Genomic DNA, 21926 nt, shown 5'->3' with positions numbered 1-21926 from the left:
ATGATTATTCAATTACTTGAAGAATGTACCTTTTAGTGAGAAAAAATTAGTGGTGAATCCAAAAAAATTGGATGCTGAATGCGTAAGGCTAATTTGGTAAAAGTGTTTCGCGACTATTCTATTAGTTGAAAAATATATCTTTTAGTGAACATAAAATTAATGATAAATTCTAATAATTTTAGACGCTGAATGTCGAATCCAAATATGGTAAATTACTTTCCCCTTCTATGAAATTAGCGGCAAAATGTTAGTTTTTATGAGAAAAAAATTAGTGGTAATTAAAAGCATTTCATTAAACAAAAAAATAAAATCTTACTTTAACACAAAAACTAATTAAAATAAGAAATTCTAACGATTGGCTAATTATAAAATAAGAAAGTAAAATTTAACTAAATTAAAATTTTCATAATCAACTAAACTGCTAATTAAAATAGAAAATTGAATTCATAATGTAAAACACTAAATAAATAAGAAAATCAAATAAAGAAAAAGAAACAAAGGTAAATCCTCATTTAACACCATTTTCCCTACATCAGATTGTTGCTGCAATTGCCAGGACTCCAACAGCCGTGAAATTAGTGTGGATCGTTAATAAGTTGGTTTGACGGTTCAAAAGAGTTGTGAAATTAGAAGTCCATGATCTTGCAACTGCTATACTTCCAGTTGTGATGAACGTTGCAAAGTCTCGTAATTCAATTCATAAGTAAGCAAATGATCCACCTGCTACTGGGATCTCTATTGCAAATTCCGTGTAGCAGAAGACAGAGAGCATTGTAGAAACACCAGAAGCAACATAGGACAAACTAATGGCTGGTCTAGCATCTCTATTAGCATCCTGCCCTTTGAGCACAAAGATACCAACTCCAATAAGCGCACCAAATCCAAACCAGGTGAGATTCCACTAGGTTAGGCAACGTTTCATGTCATTCTCACTTTGTTTCCGAAGCACATCAATCTCATTGGCATCATCTAACCTGCTTATGAGACGATCCTTGAACTGAAAACGTGTCTGGGACAACACAGAAAGGTAGTTGGGGTGATAAATGCATTTGTGAAAGTGATTAACAGAAAGCTTGAGAGATAGAGGAGAACCACAAGGATCATGGTGTGAATGTATTTTTCTATCATAGCGTGTTAAGAGTAGTGTTGAAGAGGTATTCAAATATTTGCCTATGCATAGGAGCCACCGTTTAATGCACAAGTCAATAAGGGTAGGTGAAGTCAATTTGGTGTTATCGTGGAAAAAGGTAATAAAGTCAATTAAATTTAGTACTGTCACGTGTTTGGCGTCATATCGTACTAAATATATAATTAATTATTCAAATAAAAACACAATTATGTAAAAAAATCAAATTTTTTTAAAATAAAAAAAAATAATAAATCTTTTAAGAACAATTTTTAAAATTACAAAAAAATTTACTCAAATTTAATGAGTATCATATAATAATAATAATTCTTTAATTTACATTGTTTTTTTTTTTTTTAAAGTGAATCAAATAATTAGTTCTCAGTAAGCCCTGCAGATATATTTTTGTCAAAATAGTGTAGCCAAAGTGCCAAATCACAATCTAGTACACCCCAAAATTGGAGCTAAACATGTGGCAAAAGTAAATAAATACCGCAGCGAATGTGTTCATCCGCTTAATGCAGTCATACAACGAAACAATCACACCCATAAGGATTCTAATAAGATGACATTCGTTATATTTGTAAGGTTACTGGTACATTTTAAGAATGAAAATGATATAAAACAATAATATTATACTCACAAACCCTTTTTACTAACTTTTTTTCACAAAAGCAATATGTCAGCTCATAACTGGTCAGTTTATAATAGGTTCCGTTACCCAATAATGGATCCAAACTATCCAAATGTGAGATGTCATGTCAATGTTTGTGAAAGAAAGTTATGAGAAGTATTTGTCAACCTATTTTTATTCCATATAAAATTGTCTAGTAGGGTACCAAATTTGAAAGAGTTACCTCATTAATAGAGCATCCTTTACCATTTGATGGGGACTGATCTGATTTTGCAACAGTCCGAGCAAAAGAAAATGCAGGTTGGGTTGGTTTAGGAAGTTTTACTGCATCACTTACCAACATAACAACTACTGTTGACATGGTAGGTCTGTTTGTTGGATTTTTCTGAACGCATAATAATCTAATATGAATGAATTTTAATAATTCAACTGGAACACATGACTGCATCATTGTTGGTCCATTAGCTCTAATGCTTTTCCTTCACACCATAGCTTCCATGCCTAAAACATTAGGTAAGTAATGAACATAGATTAAGAGTATATCACTAAAGTCACATATAGAGATGGTTGCGCACATAAGCAATAAGGCTTTGGCTATCTTCTGAAAGATAAAATCCGGTATTTTTTCTCCCACTTATAATCTCTAATAGAAGAACTTCAAAACTAAAAACGTTTGACTTAACTGAAAATATTCCATTTATAGCATACTCTGGAGCCATATATCCACTATAAAACATTCAACCAATAAAAAAGGAAAATAAGTTCCAATAATGAGTATTTTTTCAGGTAATGAGGTTAAATCTATAAAAGCATATTTTTTTTCAAGATTTTTTTTTTTTTTTTCCAAAGATAAAGGAAACAAAATAAAATTGTAAGAAATGTGTACTCACTATGTTCCAACAACTCGGTTGGTATTAGCTTCAATTTGGCTTCCACAAAATATCCTCGCCATTTCGAAGTCTGATATCTTTGGTTTCATCTCATGGTCTAATAAGATATTACCAGTTTTGAGATCATGATGAATAATTTTAAGTCGAGAATCCTCATGCAAATACAAAAGACCCCGTGCAATGCCATTAATGATGCTTACACGTTTCTTCCAGTCCAAATGAATACCCTTTCTTAAATCTGACAATAAAGTCATCAAAATTAGCTTGATTTCATCCTATTGCTTTCTAGCTATGGAAGAAAGTGAACAAGAATAAAATAAATGAAAAGAAGAAAAAAGCCTTGGATGCTATTGCAAAGCGACTATTTATGTTCCACAAACTGTGTAGAGTGTAGACCATCAAAGATAGCCATTCCAAAGTCTAATATCTTCACTAAATCATAATACACATACACCGAGTTGCTGAACTTCACACCCAGCTATTAAGATAATGCATATCCAAGCCTTACTTAATTTTCATGTATACAGTAACTAGCTAACATTAACAGAGTTTGAGAGGCAAACCGAATAGGTGGAAATTAAGGCTCTTGTTGGGCATGTACTCATAGATGAGAAGCAATTCTTTTTCCTCTAAGCAACATCCCAAGAGTCTCACAAGATTGTTATGTTGTAATTTGGCAATTAAGACAACTTCGTTCTTGAACTCTTGTAGCCCTTGCCCAGATGTTGTTGAGAGCCTCTTTACTGCAATTTCTCTACCATCTGCTAACACACCCTGAAAGGAAATCTCCATTGTTACCATAAAACAACCGGGGATATAAAAAAAAGAGAAAAAACACAAAAAAATAAAAAAATAAAAAGAGAAGAAAATTTTAGAATAACTTTAGGATATGCAGCATTATTGCTAAAAAAAGAGAAAAAACACAAAAAAATAAAAAAATAAAAAGAGAAGAAAATTTTAGAATAACTTTAGGATATGCAGCATTATTGCTTTTCATATCATCCAATAATTATTATTTACCTTGTACACAGGACCGAACCCACCTTCTCCTAGCTTGTTTTCATCAGAGAAATACCCTGTAGCCTCAAGGATTTGGCCTAAAGGGAAAATAGGGAAGTCTTTAGATTCCCCTTGATGCCTCTCTTGTAAAACATTATGCTCATCTCCTAAACGAAGTACTTTAAGTGCTCGTCTTTTTGCTTTCTCCTCTGCAAGACACATTGAATTCAACAATAATACTGTAACTATATATATGTTATATAACATTACATATAAAATTTATTACCTTTATATCTTCTCCAAGTAGGTAGCAGGAAAAAACCAGATAGCAAGAGTACTAGAATTGTTGGTATAATTGTCCCGATTGCGATCCATATTGCTTGCCTTCTTTTTCGAGCTTACAGGAGCAAATATTTTTGATTTATCAAGTCTTGTTGTAATATAAAATGGAATTACTCTTATTACATTCAACATGAGCTGTTAAAGCATCAAATATACTTTAAATCCTCTAATCCTAAACGTATCAGAACAATTAGATTAAAAAAAAAAAAAAAAAAAAAAAAATTAAGAATTATATGACATAATATTACTGAGTATACAAATTCATATATATAATAGAATTGTATATATATAGACACTGATTAATTTAGATTTGTTATAAATAAATAATTGGATATTTATATGGAAATTCAACGGGACATTTAGTTTTTTAATAATATAAGTATAATTCCATAAATTTTTACTTAAAAATTGAAAATTTTATTGTTTATTAAATTAATAATTTAAAGACTTTATCCAATATTATGTCGCCTAACAAACACAACCTAAATATATTGTATACGAAAAATAATTCAATTGTAATAATAAATATAAAAGTGGCTCACATCATAAAAAACAATTTTCATATAAAACTATTACTGGTATACTGGTTTGATGTTGTATTTTATGTTAGTGAGGGTATTTATTTATTTATTTTAAATAAAACTCGACCATAGGCTAAGGAAAAAAAATCGTTCTTAAAATAAATAAATAAATAAAATGCCATAATCCCATTTTTTCAGAGAGTACCTATTTGTGATGGCATATGTTTAAAAATAGGCGGTTTCGGTGGCATAGCTTGAACAACAGGCGGTTTCGGTGGTATCGGTTCCTCTTCCGTTGCTGGTGCTGGTGCTGGTGCTTTTGACGGTGAAAGTGTAGGTGGAGTCGGTGCCTGTTTGTATGGTACTGTCCGTGTTGCATTCGGAGTCGGTGCCTGTTCGTATGGTACTGTCCGTGTTGCATTCGCAGTCGGTCCCGGTTTGTATGGTACGACTGTCCCTGGTGTATTCAGAGTCGGTCCCGGTCCTGCATCAGTTGATTGGTTTACTTGTTCCAGTAACCGTGCCGATGCCCGTACCGGTGCCGGCTCCAATGTTGAAAAGAAGCTTTCTTTAAAAAATAAGTAGAACTCAAACCGAGCACTACAACTCGGAGTAAAAACTCTTCCTCCTTTCTTTCCCCGGCAACACTCTGAAAACTCTGCATTAACTTCTTCAAGATATCTAGAACAATCTCCACTGGACAGGTCCTGCGTGCACTGTACTAGACCATACAATGTTTGATTAATTCTCAAGTTCTCCCTCTTTACACCCGCAAATTTATTCGGAGAATAAGCAGCTTTCCTCGCCGCTTCGCTCATCAAACGCAACACTACCGCTACCAAATCATCAGCCTTTTCTGGTTCCGTAACATTTTCGGGGCTTGGCATCGAAATACTGGAATCTTCAGCCACGAGGGAAAAGAAAGGTTGGTTTGAGTAACGTAAATGGCACTCATCATACCATATTACAGCTTCTTTTTTAATAGGGCAGTGTTTGGTTACATCTCTGATGGCAGAAATTACACAGTCGTGGCAAGCAGGGGAGTTGAGATCGCCGCGGCAAAGAAAGAGACCGTAAACCTTGTCGGGGTCTTCGCCTGAGGTGGTCTCATGGAAAACAACGTTGGAGGGAAGAGAAGAGAAGAGAAGGTTGAGGTTGGAGTGGTCGGTGTGTTTACGGTGAAATTCTTTGTGGGTGGGCAAGAATAAGCGAGGAATGTTGGGGGGATAAATGTATTTGCGAAAGTGATTATCAGAAAGCTTGAAAGATAGAGGAGAACCACAAGGATCATGGTGTGAATGTATTTGTCTCTCAAGTAGTGTTGAAGACTTTAAGATGTATTCAAATATTTGCCTATGCATAGGAGCCACCATTTAATGCACGAGTCAATAAGACTCGGTGAAGTCAATTTAGTGTTGTCATGGAAAAAGGTGTAGAAGTCAATTAATTTGTGGAAAATTAGAACATATACAGCTAAGCTAATAGATATGAACTTCAAGATATTTAGACCTAAAATATGACTTTGAATAGTTACTTTAACTCTCACACAAAAAATTGAGTTAAATCTTGCACATAGTACTAGTTGATTGGAATTTGCAAATATTGGTCGAATTTTGTTAAGTTCTATCATAAATTTAGATTTAAAAAAAAGCTTACACTCGCACTGGACAAAAACTTAGAAAATATTTGATTTGTAATAACTAAACCTTAGATACCTCTGCATAATTAGCTTGAAGTGTGATGTGTTTATTGAATTTTGATGAATTAATGCTTCAATCAATTTAACGATTAAATACTAAGTTATTGTTATTAGCTAAGGCATATAACCTTATTTAAATCAACGTCCTTATGTTCACGTATCAATATAACTAGGCTTAAAATAGACTCTGCTGAAAATTAGAACATATACAGCAAAAATAAAAATTCAATTCTTAAAGACAAGTTGGGGTTATATTTTACATTTAAGTGAGAAAAAAACTTACGTCGAACGGTTTCACCACATCATATTGTTGATCATCCAATACGAGTCTACATGTGTATGATTAAATTAAAAATTCAATTTTTTTAACATCTTTTATTTTCTCTCTTTACCGGAGTTAAACAAAATGGGGTTTTAGTATTTTATAGGAATTCTATCTCTATCCTCTTCTCCGTTAATTGCCTATGAAGTTTATGTTCTCTACCAATTTTTCATGTTCCACATCAGTCTACCGTTCTGCTTCCCTTCGTCATTCTCTGTTCAATCGCCAACGGTCGAAAACTCGTTGGTCAACTCCAATTCTTCTTTATTGAGACATTTGTTTTATTTGTTGGAGTTTATCAATAAGATATCAAACGGTTTAAATATACAAAATCCAAATCTAAACAAGTGTGTAGGAGTTCAATTTTTTGTTTAATTATCGGAGAATTATTCAACAATATTTTCAAAATCTGTGTTTGAACTCTCGAAAATAATATGGTTATATGCCAGTTCCAATACAGTGCTTTTTTGATCTGATTACGATTTTTAATTAACGAGTCCAGCCCTGGGCATGGTGAGTGGTAATCAGCTTTGCATCAGAGACTCAGGTTAAGAGAAATGAAAATGCCTCTTTATATATTGAGAAAGATGAAAAGAAAATGTATTTTAAAATAAAATATTGTTATGACTCTCTTATGGCAAAATTGTATTGGGTGGTTTTACCACGTCAACAAAATGATTTGGTATGACTCTCTTATGTAAGTTTTTCTCCTATCAAGTCGACAGGATATGAGAATATTTGTCATTTCTTTATGTAAGTTTTTCTCCTATCAAGTCGACAGGATATGAGAATATTTGTCATTTCTTTAAAGACAGAATAATATTTCGACCTCCACTCTATTGTGAGAGTACAACTTTCCCCTATAGTTTCAGGTTGAATTGAGGTGTTAAAACATAATGTAATATTATGAATTGATGATAACAGAAAACAGAGAGAAGATTTTTCTAGAGAAAGTGATCGGAACAAAAAGAAAAACTAAATTGCAAAAACTGAAATATTTTTTCATGTACATTTCCAAATACCAGATATCTTTATATAGTTACAATCTCGGCAATGCTTTATTTTCTATCGTTGATTATCATTACAATCTGAGCATCCCAAGTAGTTGATAGTTGATGTTGATTGTTTTCCTCAATCGTTCCACAGAGTATAAATCCTCCATAGTCACACATTTCTGGTAAAAGGGCGGGAAAGGTTGTTCTTCAATCCGTCGTTAACCTTTTTAACAGTTTATACCAGACCTCTATCAAACACCAGCCAAAAGCTTCTGTCAAGTCACCAGATTTTTTGCATCTGATCTTCCTTAATTGAGCTTCTGTTTGAGTGCAACTTGTACTCATGACATCAACCCTCAAGCAAAACTCAAGCAGAAAAAACAAAAAAAAAAAAAAAAAAAAAAAAAACTTGTTTTCAAACATGATAAGGACTTGTACTCAATGAGATGTATTTAATGAGAAAGATCTGTGCTTCTATGTCCTCAAGGGTTGATCCTCGTCCCTCAGACCAAGACTTGGATGACTATCAGTCTCGTCCCTCAGACAAGACTAGGGCTGAAGAAGAGAAGTATAAGCCGAGGTAGAGAGTTAGGGAAGTACAGTAAGACAGTCACAAAGTTGCTGAAAACGAGGACCAGACAATGGTTTAGTAAGAAGATCAGCTACTTGAAGAGCTGAAGACACATATTGGATTGGAAGCAACCATCTCGCGCACAAAATGAATGTCAATTTCAATGTCCTTGGTGCGAGCATGAAAAATAGGATTACAAGCCAAAGCACCATCACGAGCATTGTCACACTAGAGAATGGGAAGAGCAGAATGGAAATTTTTAATTCCTTAAACAAGTTTTGCATCTAGGCAATTTTTGTAGAAGCATGGGCAAGTGTACAATATTCAATCTCAGTAAAAGACAATGCAAAAATAGCCTGCTTTTTGGAGCTCCACTAGACTAAGTTGGGACCAAGATAAATACAATAGCCACTATTCGACTGACAATCAGAGAGACTGCTGGCCCAATCGACATCGACATAACCTTCTAATTTTAATTCAGAACCAGATTGTCAAGTGAGACCAAAATGTGTGGTACCTTTGATATACCGCAATACATGTTTGCAAGACTGCTAATGATGGACAATGGGTGATTTGAGGAACTGACTAAATTTGTTTACAACATAGGAAAGGTCTGGCCGTGTTAGTGTTAGTTATTGTAAGGCACCAACAATGCTACGGTAGACAAAAAGTTGATCAAACAGAAGGCTATCTTCAAGACTAAGCTTCGAGCCTACAACAGTAGGAGTAGTGCAGGGATTGCAATTGTGCATGTTAGCCTTGAGAAGAAGATCATTGGCATATTCAATGCCGAGAAAGTAATGCAGGTTGCCAAGAATTTTAAAAGCAAACTATTGATTTAGATCATGAACAACTTGATCAATTAATTTAGAGTTATTATTCGTGATCACTATATCATCAACATATCAGCATATGCAGAACATCATATCCTTTATTGTAGTAGGAAAGGTTGGCATCAAAGGTTGAGTTCTTAAAACCCCACTGTAACAGAGCAGTCTTAAGGTTGTCAAACAATGCCCCCCGAGCCTGTTTTAAGCCATATAAGGCTTTATGAAGTCTACACACATGATTTGGATGAGCATAATTATCAAAACCCTCAGGCTAAATCATATAGACAGTTTCCGTGAGATCGCCCTTTAGAAAAGCGTTGTAGACATCAATTTGCTTAACCTACCATTCATGAAACATTGCCTAAGAAAGAATAATTCGAATATTTGATGCCTTGACAACCTGAGAAAAGGTTTCCAAGTAATCCAAGCTAGGGGTTTGATGAAATCCCTTGGCTACCAACATGGCCTTATACCTCTGCAATGTACCATAAGCATTGTATTTTACATGAAACACCCACTTGTTTCCTACTAGATTCATGTCAGGAGAGAAAGGCACCAGTGACCAGGTTCCATTGAACATAAAGGCCTCATATTCATCTTGCATAGCTTTCTTCCAATTGGAATCCTATAAAGCAAGTGTCACTGACTTAGGTTCACTAGGTTGGGCATAAACTGTTGAGGTCAATAGAGCAATAGCTTTAGCTCTGCTGATCACGGGTTGACTGTTATGAGGTTGAGAAGTAGTAGTAGTGGTGGTAGAATGAGCAAGAATTCTCAAATTGACATAAATAGGTATACTAGGGAAAGGTGAACTAGAGGGACTGTTGGTAAAGGAGTCAGAGCTACGCTGCTTAGGTAGTGAAGATGGTGTATATGGGGATGTGTTTGAATTTGGAAAAGTGGAAGTAAAAGGTTAGGATGTATGGTTGAGTTTTGGTGATGGAATAATCCAAGTATTAGAAGTTGGGGAAGAGGAAATGTCAAAGTTTGATAATAAGCTGTGACCGGGAATTGGAAAAACCCTTTTTGAAAGGAAATACTATCTCATCAAACTTAATTGTTTGAACAATATAAACACTTCCGGAGCTATTTAAGTAGAGATAACCATTGTGGTGAGAGCTATAACCCAAGAATACACAATGTTTACTATAAAAGGAAAACTTGCGTTTTTGGTAAGGCCTAATGAAAGGAAAACAAAGACAACCAAAGGTTTCAAGTGAGTCGTAATTGGGCAGTTTGTGAAATACGAGCCCAAATGGAGAGTGATGATTGAGAACAAATAAGGGTAATCTGTGTAATTTTTAAAGAGGTTACCAAGTGATTAAAACTTATGTGGCATGGGTTGCTTGTTCAATTTTTAGAGCAAATGAGTTGTGAGAGACACAAGGAAAGCATACAACAAAGCAAGTAAAGAACACACTCATTTTTATAGGATTCGGCATCAAGCCTACATCCAGGGGACCAAGTCCAGAGGAAGCAAATTCACTGTAAAATACTTATGAGTTTAAATACAAAGCAAGATAACCAAAGTTGCAAAACAATCCCTATTTTTAACATGACAACTCTATCTTCTTTTGTTGAACTTCAAGTCCTCGTAGCAAGCTTCACGTGCACAGCAACATCATGTTGAAATTGAGCTCCTCTCAAGTCTCAACAACGAAGGCAAATCTTTAGAACAGCAGCTTACCCACAAGCTCTCATCAACATAGAATCAAGATCCAAAGTCATCACATAAGGACAAGTGAAGAGGGTAATTTTAAGCCTACCAAAGTATAATAAGAAACCTTAACCAAAATGAAGACCTCAGAGAGTATTCAGAGAGGAAAACAATGGTGATCAGATTTCTACGAGAAGATGCTAGAAAAGTACGAATATATAGAGTTCAATACGTCAAGGGTTGGGGGACAAAAAAGTTAAAAATCAACTTTTGTGTTTTTCTTTTTGTAAAAGAAACTTAGGACCACAAACAAAAGCAAAGTATCTTTTCTCACACAACTAATAAAAGGTGGCAAGTGGAAAAGCATATAACAGAATATCAACAAGGAATAATATTGTTCAAAAAGCAAAACGGGTGCGCATGATGTGTTTATGAGAAAAATATCTACCAGATGCATTGTGACCACACAGACTCTAAAGTGCTCACACTGGTGAAGGTGTTCGCCTTTAGAAAGAATGGCCACACTGGCAGATAAGGCAAAAGATTGTGCAAGACTCAAAACAAGATTATACGATGACAAACACACTTACAATCTGTTAATTAAATAGGTAGCAGTATGAAATGCAAACCACCAGAACTTGAGGGGCATAGATGACTGAGCCAACAAAGTTGGACCAATCTCTGTAACATGGCGACGCTTCCTTTCAACCTTCCTGTTGTTGATGAACATAAGGGCAAGGATGTCGAAAATGCATACCATGTGAAGCAAAGTAAGAGGTGAGTGGTCTGAATTCTCCTCCCCAATCTGATTGAAAACTTTTAATTTTTCCATTTAACTATTGTTCAACCAACTTATGAAACTGTTGGACAGATAGATTGACTTTAGATTTGAATTTCAGAGGATAAATCCATGAGTACTTGGAGAAATCATCTACAAATAACATATAATACTTGAAACCAATAGAAGAGGACACTGGTGCTGGTCCCCAAACATCAGCATATATCAATTCAAAAGGCTGACTTGAATGTGCAGCAGGAGGAAAATTTCCCTGACAAGCTGCGCATACATCGATTTTATTTCTTTGAGAAATAGGTACATGAAGATTATCCATTATAGACTTGAGTACAAAGGCATGAGGATGTCCTAAACGCCAATGCCATTAAATGGCTTTATTATTAAAACTAGAAACAGTGGGAGCATCTGTTGTATTATTACATAGAGTTTGTGAACTATTGACATTAGTACACTTTGTATTATTTTGTGATGAATCTTCAAAAGTAATCTGCAGAGATGCTTGACAACTTTGCTTCATATTATTGCAACTTCCATAACCTGATGAGAGAAGCTTTGAGGGTACAACTAACTGATAGAGCCCATTATGAAGAAATCCACTTAGCAGCACTTCTTGAGAATGCTTATCCTTTACAACACAATCAGTAGCAAAAGGTTTGACTAGAACATAATTTTCTTTGGTTATTTTGGAAATGCTAAGAAGATTTTTTGTGACATCAAGTACACATAAAATGTTCTTAGGAGGCAAAGATCTGGATTGCAAATGAGAAGGAATAGAGATCAAACCTGTGTGAGTGATAGACAAATTTTGTCTATTTCCTACTTGCAACTTGTCTCCTCTAGAGTAGTTTTCAAGGATAGATTCTGAGGTTTGACTATGATATGGTGTGTTGCTTCTGAGTCAATATACCAGTTTGGAACATCAACAGTGAGTGCTGTTGCTGTGGCTGTATGTTGAGAATTTGACAATTTTGTAAGTTGATTTGAATTTTAAGCACCACTAAAATAATAATATCCTGATACAGATGTTTGAGGTTGATACTGATAGTTGGATGGAGATTCTTCAGTCTGAACTTGATGATAAGATGTACTCCATGGTTGAGGTCTTTGTTGTGTATTGGCAGGGCGTGATGCAGAACAAATCATAGGAGAAGAATCATGATCATGACTAGGATTGTACCAATTTATGTAATTTGAACTTGGTGGATTTGACACAACAAAATAAGCTTGTGTTAATGAGTGACTTCCTTGTGGTGGAGTTCCTTGCTCTGATGGAAAGTAATTTCCTTGGTTTTGTCCTCCTTGAATGAAGTATTAAACCTATGATAACATTGTAATGTCATATGACCTGACTTCCCAGACAATTGGCACCTAGGTTTGAAAAAATTTCTACCATGACCTCTTCCTCTGCCAAAAGTTGGATAATATTTTGGCTTAAAACTTTGTTTGAAATTTGGTTGAAAACCAGGTCTATTGAAATTTGGTTGAAAATGAAGTCTACTGAGATTTGGAAGAGGTTGCGTGGTTGATTGACTCTCATTAACAACGTATTGCTGGCCAATAGAGGAGAGAAAAGATGATGCTTCATGAAAGCCTACATAAGCAGTATGTTGTCTCTCCAGTCTTATCTCATGTTTGTGTAGTAAAAATTGTGCTTCTTGTAGAGAGATATCACTACTTCTAGATGTTAGATTTGCTATTGCAGCATCGAATTCAGGTCCTAGGCCATCTAATATGTAAAGTAATAACTCCTCATCACTAATATTTACCTCATTAGTAGTCAAAGCTCCTGCAATTTCCTTGATTTTAAGAATATATTCATTTATACTACAACTTCCCTTTTTGGTTGTTTGAAGTTGATTTCTCAAATGCAAGATCCTGGCCTTAGAATCAGTGAGAAATGCATTTCTAAAGTGTGCCAAATATCATAGGTAGAATCACACTTTGCAATGTGTCGAAACATTTTTTAAGAAATTGATGAGATCAACCAACACACAAGGAATTGATCTAATTTCTTCCATGCATTATATTCAACATTCATTTGACTTATATCTTTATCTAATTCAATAGAATTCTTGACAGAACTGAGGACAAGGTTTCTCACCTATAACAAATTCGTCTAGGTCATAGGCTACAAGAGCAGGGAAAATTTGCGACTTCCAGTAGACATAGTTGCCTTTGCCTAACTTGACTGTAACAGTTGGAAGAGAAGCCATTGTTGAGGCAATTGAGCTCATGATTGGTGATTTTTTGTTGTTTCTAGTTCAAGAGTTGACAGATTTTGAGTTGCCATTGATGTGAGTCTATGGCTCTGATACCATAACTGAAAATGAAGAGAAGATTTTTCTAGAGAAAGTTATCGAAACTGAAAGAAAAACTAAATTGCAAAAACTGAAATATTTTTTCATGTACATTTCCAAATACCAGATTCCTTTATATAGTTACACTCTGGGCAATGCTTTATTTTCTATCATTGATTATCATTACAATCTGAGCATCGTAAGTAGTTGATCGTTGATGTTGATTATTTTCCTCAATTGTTCCATAGAGTATAAATCCTCCAGGGTAACACATTTCTGGTATTATAAAAGGGCGGGAAAGGTTGTTCTTCAATTAGCCATTAACCTTTTTAATGGTTTTATCCCAGACCTCTGTTAAACACTAGCCAAAAGCTTATGTCAAGGCACCAGATTTTTGGCACCTGATCTTCCTTAATTGAGCTTTTGTTTGAGTGCAGCTTGTACTCTTGACAGATGACAAAATTGCCCTTTCATGATTACATTTTTAAGGCGGAATTCAAGAAATTGGGGAATATTAGGTGTTTTCGAAAATAAGGAAGATTGGATGTTTCTTAAACCAAATAGGTAAAAATTTTCCTTCGAGGGTACAAATGTCATTTAGCCTATTAAGTAAATGACTAAGTTTTGCAAATATTGAGACACAACTTTATTTTTTCTAATCATCATTTTTGTATCCACGTATTATGTGACTAATCAAGATGACAAAATCAATCAAACCTTCCCTGAAAGATATATTTGTAGCTAAGATGTAAAATTAATTAGAAAAAAAGTTATGGGATTTTTTATTTAAAGAAATGTTAATACCAATGTTCTGAAAACTGAACGGACCAGCCGGTTGAACCGGAACTGGTGCCTTCTCCGATTCGGTTTTCTCTGAAAACGAAAATTACAATAAAACCGGATCAACCTAGGGTTGGACCATCATAATAGTGTCGAATTGCGAGTCAAATCATCCTATTTCAATTTTATAATTAATATCATTAAATTAAACATATTATTTTTCCTATTAAGAATAACATGGTATGACTTTACTGTGTAAATTCTAGAAGACTATAAAATGGAAAAGAAAAACAGAGCAATCGTGAAAGACTATCAATGGTGCTAATAGTTATATTGCACGCACATACATACCACATAAATATTCAGAATTTACAATCATCAATTATCTTAATTATAAGAGAACATCTATGATAACACAAGGATACCACGTCATAAATACACACACACACACATATATATATCAAGTAAATGATACCACAAATTTATTTACTTAATGAGGATATAGTAAAGGTAAGTCAACTTCCACCCCAGATATTAGAGAGCTGAAGTTGGTCACAGAATAATCAATGGTGGAAGTAAATCTCACTAAATATGAGAAAAATCAATGAAAAGGAAAACACTAAAACTTGTCGATAGGGAGAGAATCCTAGACTATTAATCAAGCCTCACGCTATTGACTATAAAGACTTGATGATGAGAAAATTTCTGCATACTGGAAATTATAGTTAGGTTCCTTGATGTTTACATGCACACTGGAAATATCTCGTGGAAAATAGGAAAAAAAATACTTCATTTGTTTATATTGTCCAGAATTCATTGTTGGACAAAGTAAACCGTAAAAAATCAAAATTTCGTCTAAATTTGTTTGCTTCGAAAAGTTAGAAAATATTGTTTTCAGAAGTTTCTCCACAGTAGAAAAATTAGTCCCAACGTAAGGAACTTAGTCGAAATTTAAAATAAAACAAGTAAATTTGATCAGAGAGTTTTCTCTTTTCGTATAAGGGAGCTAGCTACACTACTGCAAATATATAATTTTTATAGATGTTCTTTATGCAATGTCCTTAACAACGGGGAATAATTTACTTACAATACTTGGTACTTGGTCGACATTTATAAAAAAAAAACATTTAATGAATTATAAACTCATAAAAAGATGGACATAAATTCCTCACTTATTATCAAATAATCACTTCTTCCACTGACATATATGGCATTCCCTTCATTTCTAAATTGCTGGTACATATATATAGATCTTTTACAAATAAAATAATAAGAAACGAAACTGGTTATAAAATTGTTAACGAGGCATCACATTTGAAAGGGTTACCTCATTAATAGAAGAGCCTTTTCCAGATGTTGATGAGGCCTGATCTGATTTTCCCACAAACCGGCCAACAGAAAATGCAGGTTGGGTTGGTTTAGGAAGCGTTACAGTATCACTTACCAACATAACAACTATGGATGACATTGTAGGTCTGTCTATTGGATTTTCCTGAACGCATAATAATCCGATATGGATAAATTTCAGAAATTCAACTGGAACACATGACTGCATCATTTCCGGGTCCATTAGCTCTAAAGCATGACCTTCACGCCATAACTTCCATGCCTAAAAAATCATACAAGCAATTAATAATTAATAGACTAAATTGGTGTATCAGTCATTAGAAATATGTAATTCTCCAAAGGCAGAGATAGAGATGTTACATACATAACTAAGAAGGTTTTCGTCATGTTCTGAACCGTGAAATCTTGTATTCTTTCTCCCACTTAAAATCTCCAATATAAGAACTCCAAAACTATAAACATCTGATTTAACTGAAAATATTCCGTCCATAGCATACTCCGGAGCCATGTATCCACTATTCCATATTCAAGAAAAAAAATTAATTAACTACTAAACCATGACGTCTATCAATATGTATCTTGGAAATTGCAAATTTCTTAGAAGCAAAGTAACAGAAAACATGGTTAGCCTGGTTCATAACGTAACATTATCAGGTGATAAGATTACACGAGTCATCTCTCTTGGACATCAATATTTAAAAAAAAAAAAAAAAAAATTGTTATTGATGTTGTTAGTGTTAGGTGATGTTAGTAAATAGTTTACGACACCCAATAAAACACAAATAAATTTAGTCAAACTTTCTTATCTTAAAAACAGTGAAATTTTTATTATTAATGTCTACCGACGCCGTCTAAAGAGAGTCCATATTTTTTACAAAATACAAATGCCTGCACCTAAAAGTTTTTATGCGGTTTCACGTACAAAACAATTTTTTTCAAGAACTATTTTGATCACTAAAGAACGAATTGTAAGTTATGCATATTTATATACTTACTATGTTCCAACAACTCTATTGGTATTGGCTTCATTTTGATTTCCACCAAATATTCTTGCCATTCCGAAATCTGATATCTTTGGATTCATATCATGGTCTAGCAAAATATTACTAGTCTTGAGATCACGATGAATAATTTTGAGTCGAGAATCCTCATGCAAATATAAAAGACCCCGTGCAATTCCATTAATGATGCTCATACGTCTCTTCCAGTCCAGTTGTATATCACTTGTTGAAACTGATATTGAAATTATCAAAACTTAATTCTTTGCTTCCTAGCTAAGCAAAAAGGAACTAAAGAAAGCATTTAAGGGTTTTTAGAGGCAAACCAAATAGGTGAACATTAAGGCTCTTGTTGGGCATGTACTCATAGATGAGCAGAAATTCTCTTTCCTCTAAGCAGCATCCCAAGAGTCTCACAAGATTTTTATGTTGTAATTTGGCAATTAAGGTAACTTCATTCTTGAACTCTTGTAGCCCTTGCCCTGATGTTCTTGAGAGCCTTTTTACTGCAATTTCCTTACCATCTGCCAGAACTCCCTGAAAACAAATCTCCATTGTTACCATAAAGCAAAAACATAAAGAGCCTATTTAAGGAAAATAAGTATTTATGTGTTATACTTCTTTAGTTTATCTTGATATTAATTTAAAATTATATATTATTATGCACATAATTCATATAATAAGCATAAATTTCGGCCGTATCACTTGAGATACAAAAGTTGTATATAGACTCGAGATATAAGTTATAAAATTATTAACAGTTTATACTTTTCATATTCTATAGTATACTATGTGAATGAAATTTGGATTCTAGCTCTACATATAGATTGTGGTTGCTGATCTTATAGAAAATTAACATCGTTTATCATAGTAACTTATGATTAATGTAATATCATTATATTATAACTACCGTAATAATTGTAATCCAAAATCATCAACCAAAATCCATAGACAAAATTAACTCTCTTATCATAATAAGTAATTGTTATACCTAAAAATAAAGGGTGACATGTGCTGACATCATCAAGACCAATCAGAACCCTGCAAACCATTCTATTGCCCAAAGCTTGACATATATTCAAAGGCAAACGGAATATAGTTGTCAAAACCTAAACCGCCTCAAGAATTTGTGGTTGAGTGAATTTGATTGTCACACCTCTCCAAGCCCATTTAATTTACGGATATACTTGGGAGTTTTCAACGAATAAGAACGCCGAAGAATCTTCATGACATCAAACCACTTGCAAAATGTAACCAATACCTTGAGCAAAAGGAGCACAAATGGGCAGCTCCCCCTCATAAAATAGAGGTTAGACACACGAATTTTCACAAAGAAAATAGCAAAGATATACTATTAGAAAGACACTGGTTTCGCGACCTCTTGTAATTTTGTGTACGATCGGACAATAAAACTTATATAGATAATCACAGTAGATGTGGGATTTGCTTTAAACATTTAAACTACTATAAAAATATTCTTGCACTTTTACTTTTCATATTTGCATGCTACTATTATCACAGTTTCTCACACACTCACTATAATATACTCACATGTGACTTCTTAGCATTTTACACATACGAAGTTGTTAATGTCAAAATCAAGCATCAACAGTAATCAATATGATACTAAATTAAAAGCTCAATATTAACATTTACCATATAATTACCTTTTGCATTCCATAAAAAAAAAGCCAACACTAATACCATATAATTACCTTGTACACAGCACCAAAGCCACCTTCTCCAAGCTTGTTTTCATCAGAGAAATGTTGTGTAGCCTAAAGGATTTGGCTTAAAGGGAACATAGGGAAATCTTGAGATTCCACCTCATGCTTCTCTCGTAAATTATTTTGCTCATCTCCTGAGCGAAGTACTTGAAGCGCTCGTCTTTTTGCTTTCTCCTCTGCAAAGACGCACTGATCCAATCAATTTCAAAACAATGAAAGAAATAGGTAATTAAAGTAATTCTTGTTCTCGACGATCAAATTCAACTATGACAATAATATAAAGTTCTGTATACAAACTGATGTAATCTAATATAATTAGGGGAGTGAAGGTGCATAAAAACTTACCCACTAATAAAAGAAGGAATATGCGACTATAAAAGAATAATAACCCACCGCAATTTATAAATTAAATTTTGGTATATAAAAATTATATTTTTATCATTACTCAAAACAGAAAAGCCACTACCTTTATATCTTCTCCATATAAGCGGCAGGAAATGACCAGAGAGCATGAGTACGATAATTGTTGGTATAACTGTCCCGATTGCAATCCATGCTGCTTGTCTTCTTCTTCCTACTTTGTCAGGGCAATTTTTTTTTCAATTTATTAAGTCTTCCATAGCATGAAAGGGAAGGACTCGTAACATACAACGTGAGCTCTTATAGCAATAAATATTAAAACATGTCTTTGATTTTAGTATTTATTATCATCGATTGACAGTGATTTGCATTTAAAATAAACGAATAACGGATCCCACATGAGTTCCGCATAGGTCCCATTAATTAATTACAAGTTGACTAATTATATATGTCTCATTAATTAATTACAAACTGGCCAATTTCGAGTTACCATGTTAGGATTATGAAAGAAAGTTTGTGAAAATGAGTTGTTGGTGTAGTATACTCTTCAATAAAATAAAGACGCATATTATTAATTTTGAAAACTATTTTTTATGTTGGTGGTTACTCATGAAGGTTTGTATGTAATTATTTTTAAATCATACTAATGAGTAAATGAAAGAGAAAATTAGATAAATATATGACAACACAATGTTATTATACTATTAGAAGGCCTCACCATATAAACAAATGAGATGGTGAGTCACATATGCATTTCTCTTAATAAAAAATCTTGTATGCATATTTTGTACGGGCATGTGGTATTATACTATTAGAAGGCTGCACCTATGATTTTCTGACATTAAATATAAAATTCATAGATGGATATGCGATGTTAATGACAAGGAGTTCAATCACTTTACCTTGAGACTCTGTCACAGAACCAGGAGCAGGTGGAGGTTCCGGCGCCGGCGCCGGCGCCGGTTCTACTGTCGAAATGACGGATTCGTTAAAAAACGAGTACAATTCAAACCGGGAATTACAGCTCGGAGTCAACACTCTTCCTCCTCTCTTCCCCCCACAACACACTGGTAAATCAGCATTGGCCGCTCGAAGACATGTAAAACAATCTCTACTAGACAAATCCTGTGTGCACTGCACAAGCCCATACAACGTTTCATTAACTGTAAAATTCTCCTTCTTAGCTCCCGCGAACTTATCCCGTGAAGTAGCAGCATCACTCGCGGCTGCGTTCATCAAACTCAACACCGAATCATCAAACTTGTCAGCCTCCGTAACATTTTCGGTGTTTGGCATCCAAATTGCGGGATTTTGCGACCCGATAGAGAAGAAAGACTGGTCTGAGTAACGCAAATGGCACTGATCGTACCATATTGTAGCTAGTTTTCCAGTTGGGCAAATTGTAGTTACGTGTCTGGTTGCATAAGTAACACAGTCTTGGCAAGTGGTGGAGTTGAGATCGCGACGGCAAAGAAAGAGACCGTAGACCTCGTCAGGAGCTTGGCCTGCGGTGGCGTTGCTGAAAAAGACTTGGGAGAGTCCATTGGAGGTGTTGAAAGTGGCGTTGGAGGAAAGAATGGAGAAGAGAAGCTTGAGGTTGGAGTGATAAGTGCTGTTAATGGTGAAATTGAAAGAAGAGGATGGACAAGAATTGCCGATGTATACTGGGGTGATAAATGCTTTTGTGAAAGTGATGATCGGAAAGCTCGAGAGATAGAGAAAAACCACAAGGATCATGGAGAATAAATTTAAAGTAAAAAGCTAGCTCCAATAGTTCGTAGATTAATTTTGTTTTCAGAAATGATTAGAGACACAAAACGATGAAGATATGCATCTAAATATTTGCCTCGGCAGAGGAGACACTGTTCAACGTACGAGTCAACTGGTGGCAAGCTGGTCAAGCCAATTAGGTGTTTCCGAAGGAAAAATTTGTACAAGTCTAAATTAATTTGGGTGGAAATTAAAGGTCTGGTTTTAAAATTACAGACCTCAATTCTTGTATATAAGATCAAGATCGAGTTTACTTTTTATATATACAAATTGATGAATTATAAATTTTTGCAAATTTTTAGCAGCTCTTGCAGGCAAGTTGTGTAAAAGTTAAGTCAGTAATTAAAAAAAAAAAAACTACGAAATGAATATTTAAAATAAATGTTTTAAAATTTTAAAATTCTATAAGATTAACTGTATTACAAGTCAATATATTTATGGTCTTCCAACTAGACAATAGAGAGCTGAAGAATAATCAAATATTGGTGGAAATAAATGTCACCAAATCAATGAAAGGGAAAGCACTAAATGAGAGACGACTTGTCTATGTATCATGCCATATGCATGCATCCTGGAAATTTCTCATGGAAAATAGACTAAATTCTTTGTTAGTTCACATTTCACTTTCAAAACCACTTACGTTTTCCTGCAGGTATATGAAAACTCTTTCGTGGTAGGATTTTAATTTCGCTCTAAAGTCAGTGATAATGACCCTATTATTACAAATTAATTTTTTTTTTAATAAATATCTTCAGAAGTCCATTTTCAATTAACTCTAGTCCAATAAGTTATGCCAAGCAGAGAAATCTAGAATACCAGGTGGTACGTACCACATATTCACCGATTAATTTTATTTCAAAATCAAATAATACATCCAACATATTTATTAAAATTATTATTCTAATTTTACCAAGACTATCATCATTAACATTACAAGAAAAATGGCTTTCGACATCTAACAAAATTAGACACAGACCGTCCAATTTAGGTGCTGATTATCTTGTACGTCTAAATTTACGTACTCACTATTTAGTTACACAATCGTTGTCCCAAAAAGAATGGACAACTAAATATTAGGTTAGACACAAATTTTTTTTTTAACAACTAACAATTTAGTTATTAATTGTTGTTTAAAACAATGTTCTGAAAACCGGACCGGACCATCCGGTCAGACCGGCTCGACCGAGAGCCGACGGTATTTCCGATCCGGTACCTCATCAAAACCGACATTTCCCGTTAAATCGGATTGAGCCGCAGTTGGACCG

General features: G+C 34.2%; 3 protein-coding genes across 3 annotated transcripts; all 3 read right to left on the bottom strand.

The window, feature by feature from the left end:
- Positions 1-488: 488 nt before the first annotated feature.
- LOC116127915 (G-type lectin S-receptor-like serine/threonine-protein kinase At4g03230) lies at positions 489-5655 on the bottom strand. The gene is given in 9 exon segments (XM_031413574.1): positions 489-1009; positions 1984-2213; positions 2216-2261; positions 2336-2486; positions 2651-2888; positions 3214-3424; positions 3671-3858; positions 3936-4046; positions 4718-5655. Coding segments are annotated over 9 exon segments (1965 nt in total). The 5' UTR covers positions 5400-5655; the 3' UTR covers positions 489-901.
- Positions 5656-15756: 10101 nt separating this feature from the next.
- LOC116127813 (cysteine-rich receptor-like protein kinase 10) lies at positions 15757-16314 on the bottom strand. Its single transcript, XM_031413480.1, has 2 exons — positions 16171-16314; positions 15757-16068 (listed from the first exon to the last, which is right to left on the bottom strand). The coding sequence occupies exons 1-2, from the start codon at positions 16312-16314 to the stop codon at positions 15757-15759; spliced, it is 456 nt and encodes a 151-aa protein (XP_031269340.1).
- A 486-nt stretch (positions 16315-16800) lies between these two features.
- Positions 16801-20628, bottom strand: LOC116127803 (cysteine-rich receptor-like protein kinase 10). Its single transcript, XM_031413467.1, is given in 5 exon segments — positions 16801-17039; positions 17131-17341; positions 18520-18707; positions 18998-19105; positions 19794-20628. Coding segments are annotated over 5 exon segments (1581 nt in total).
- Positions 20629-21926: the final 1298 nt, after the last annotated feature.

This window comes from Pistacia vera, unplaced genomic scaffold, assembly GCF_008641045.1.
Source record: "Pistacia vera cultivar Batoury unplaced genomic scaffold, PisVer_v2 Contig105, whole genome shotgun sequence".
In the NCBI taxonomy this organism is placed as follows: domain Eukaryota; kingdom Viridiplantae; phylum Streptophyta; class Magnoliopsida; order Sapindales; family Anacardiaceae; genus Pistacia; species Pistacia vera.
The sequence above is the reverse complement of the archived record's forward strand: the minus strand, read 5'-3'. Positions and strand labels throughout refer to the sequence as shown.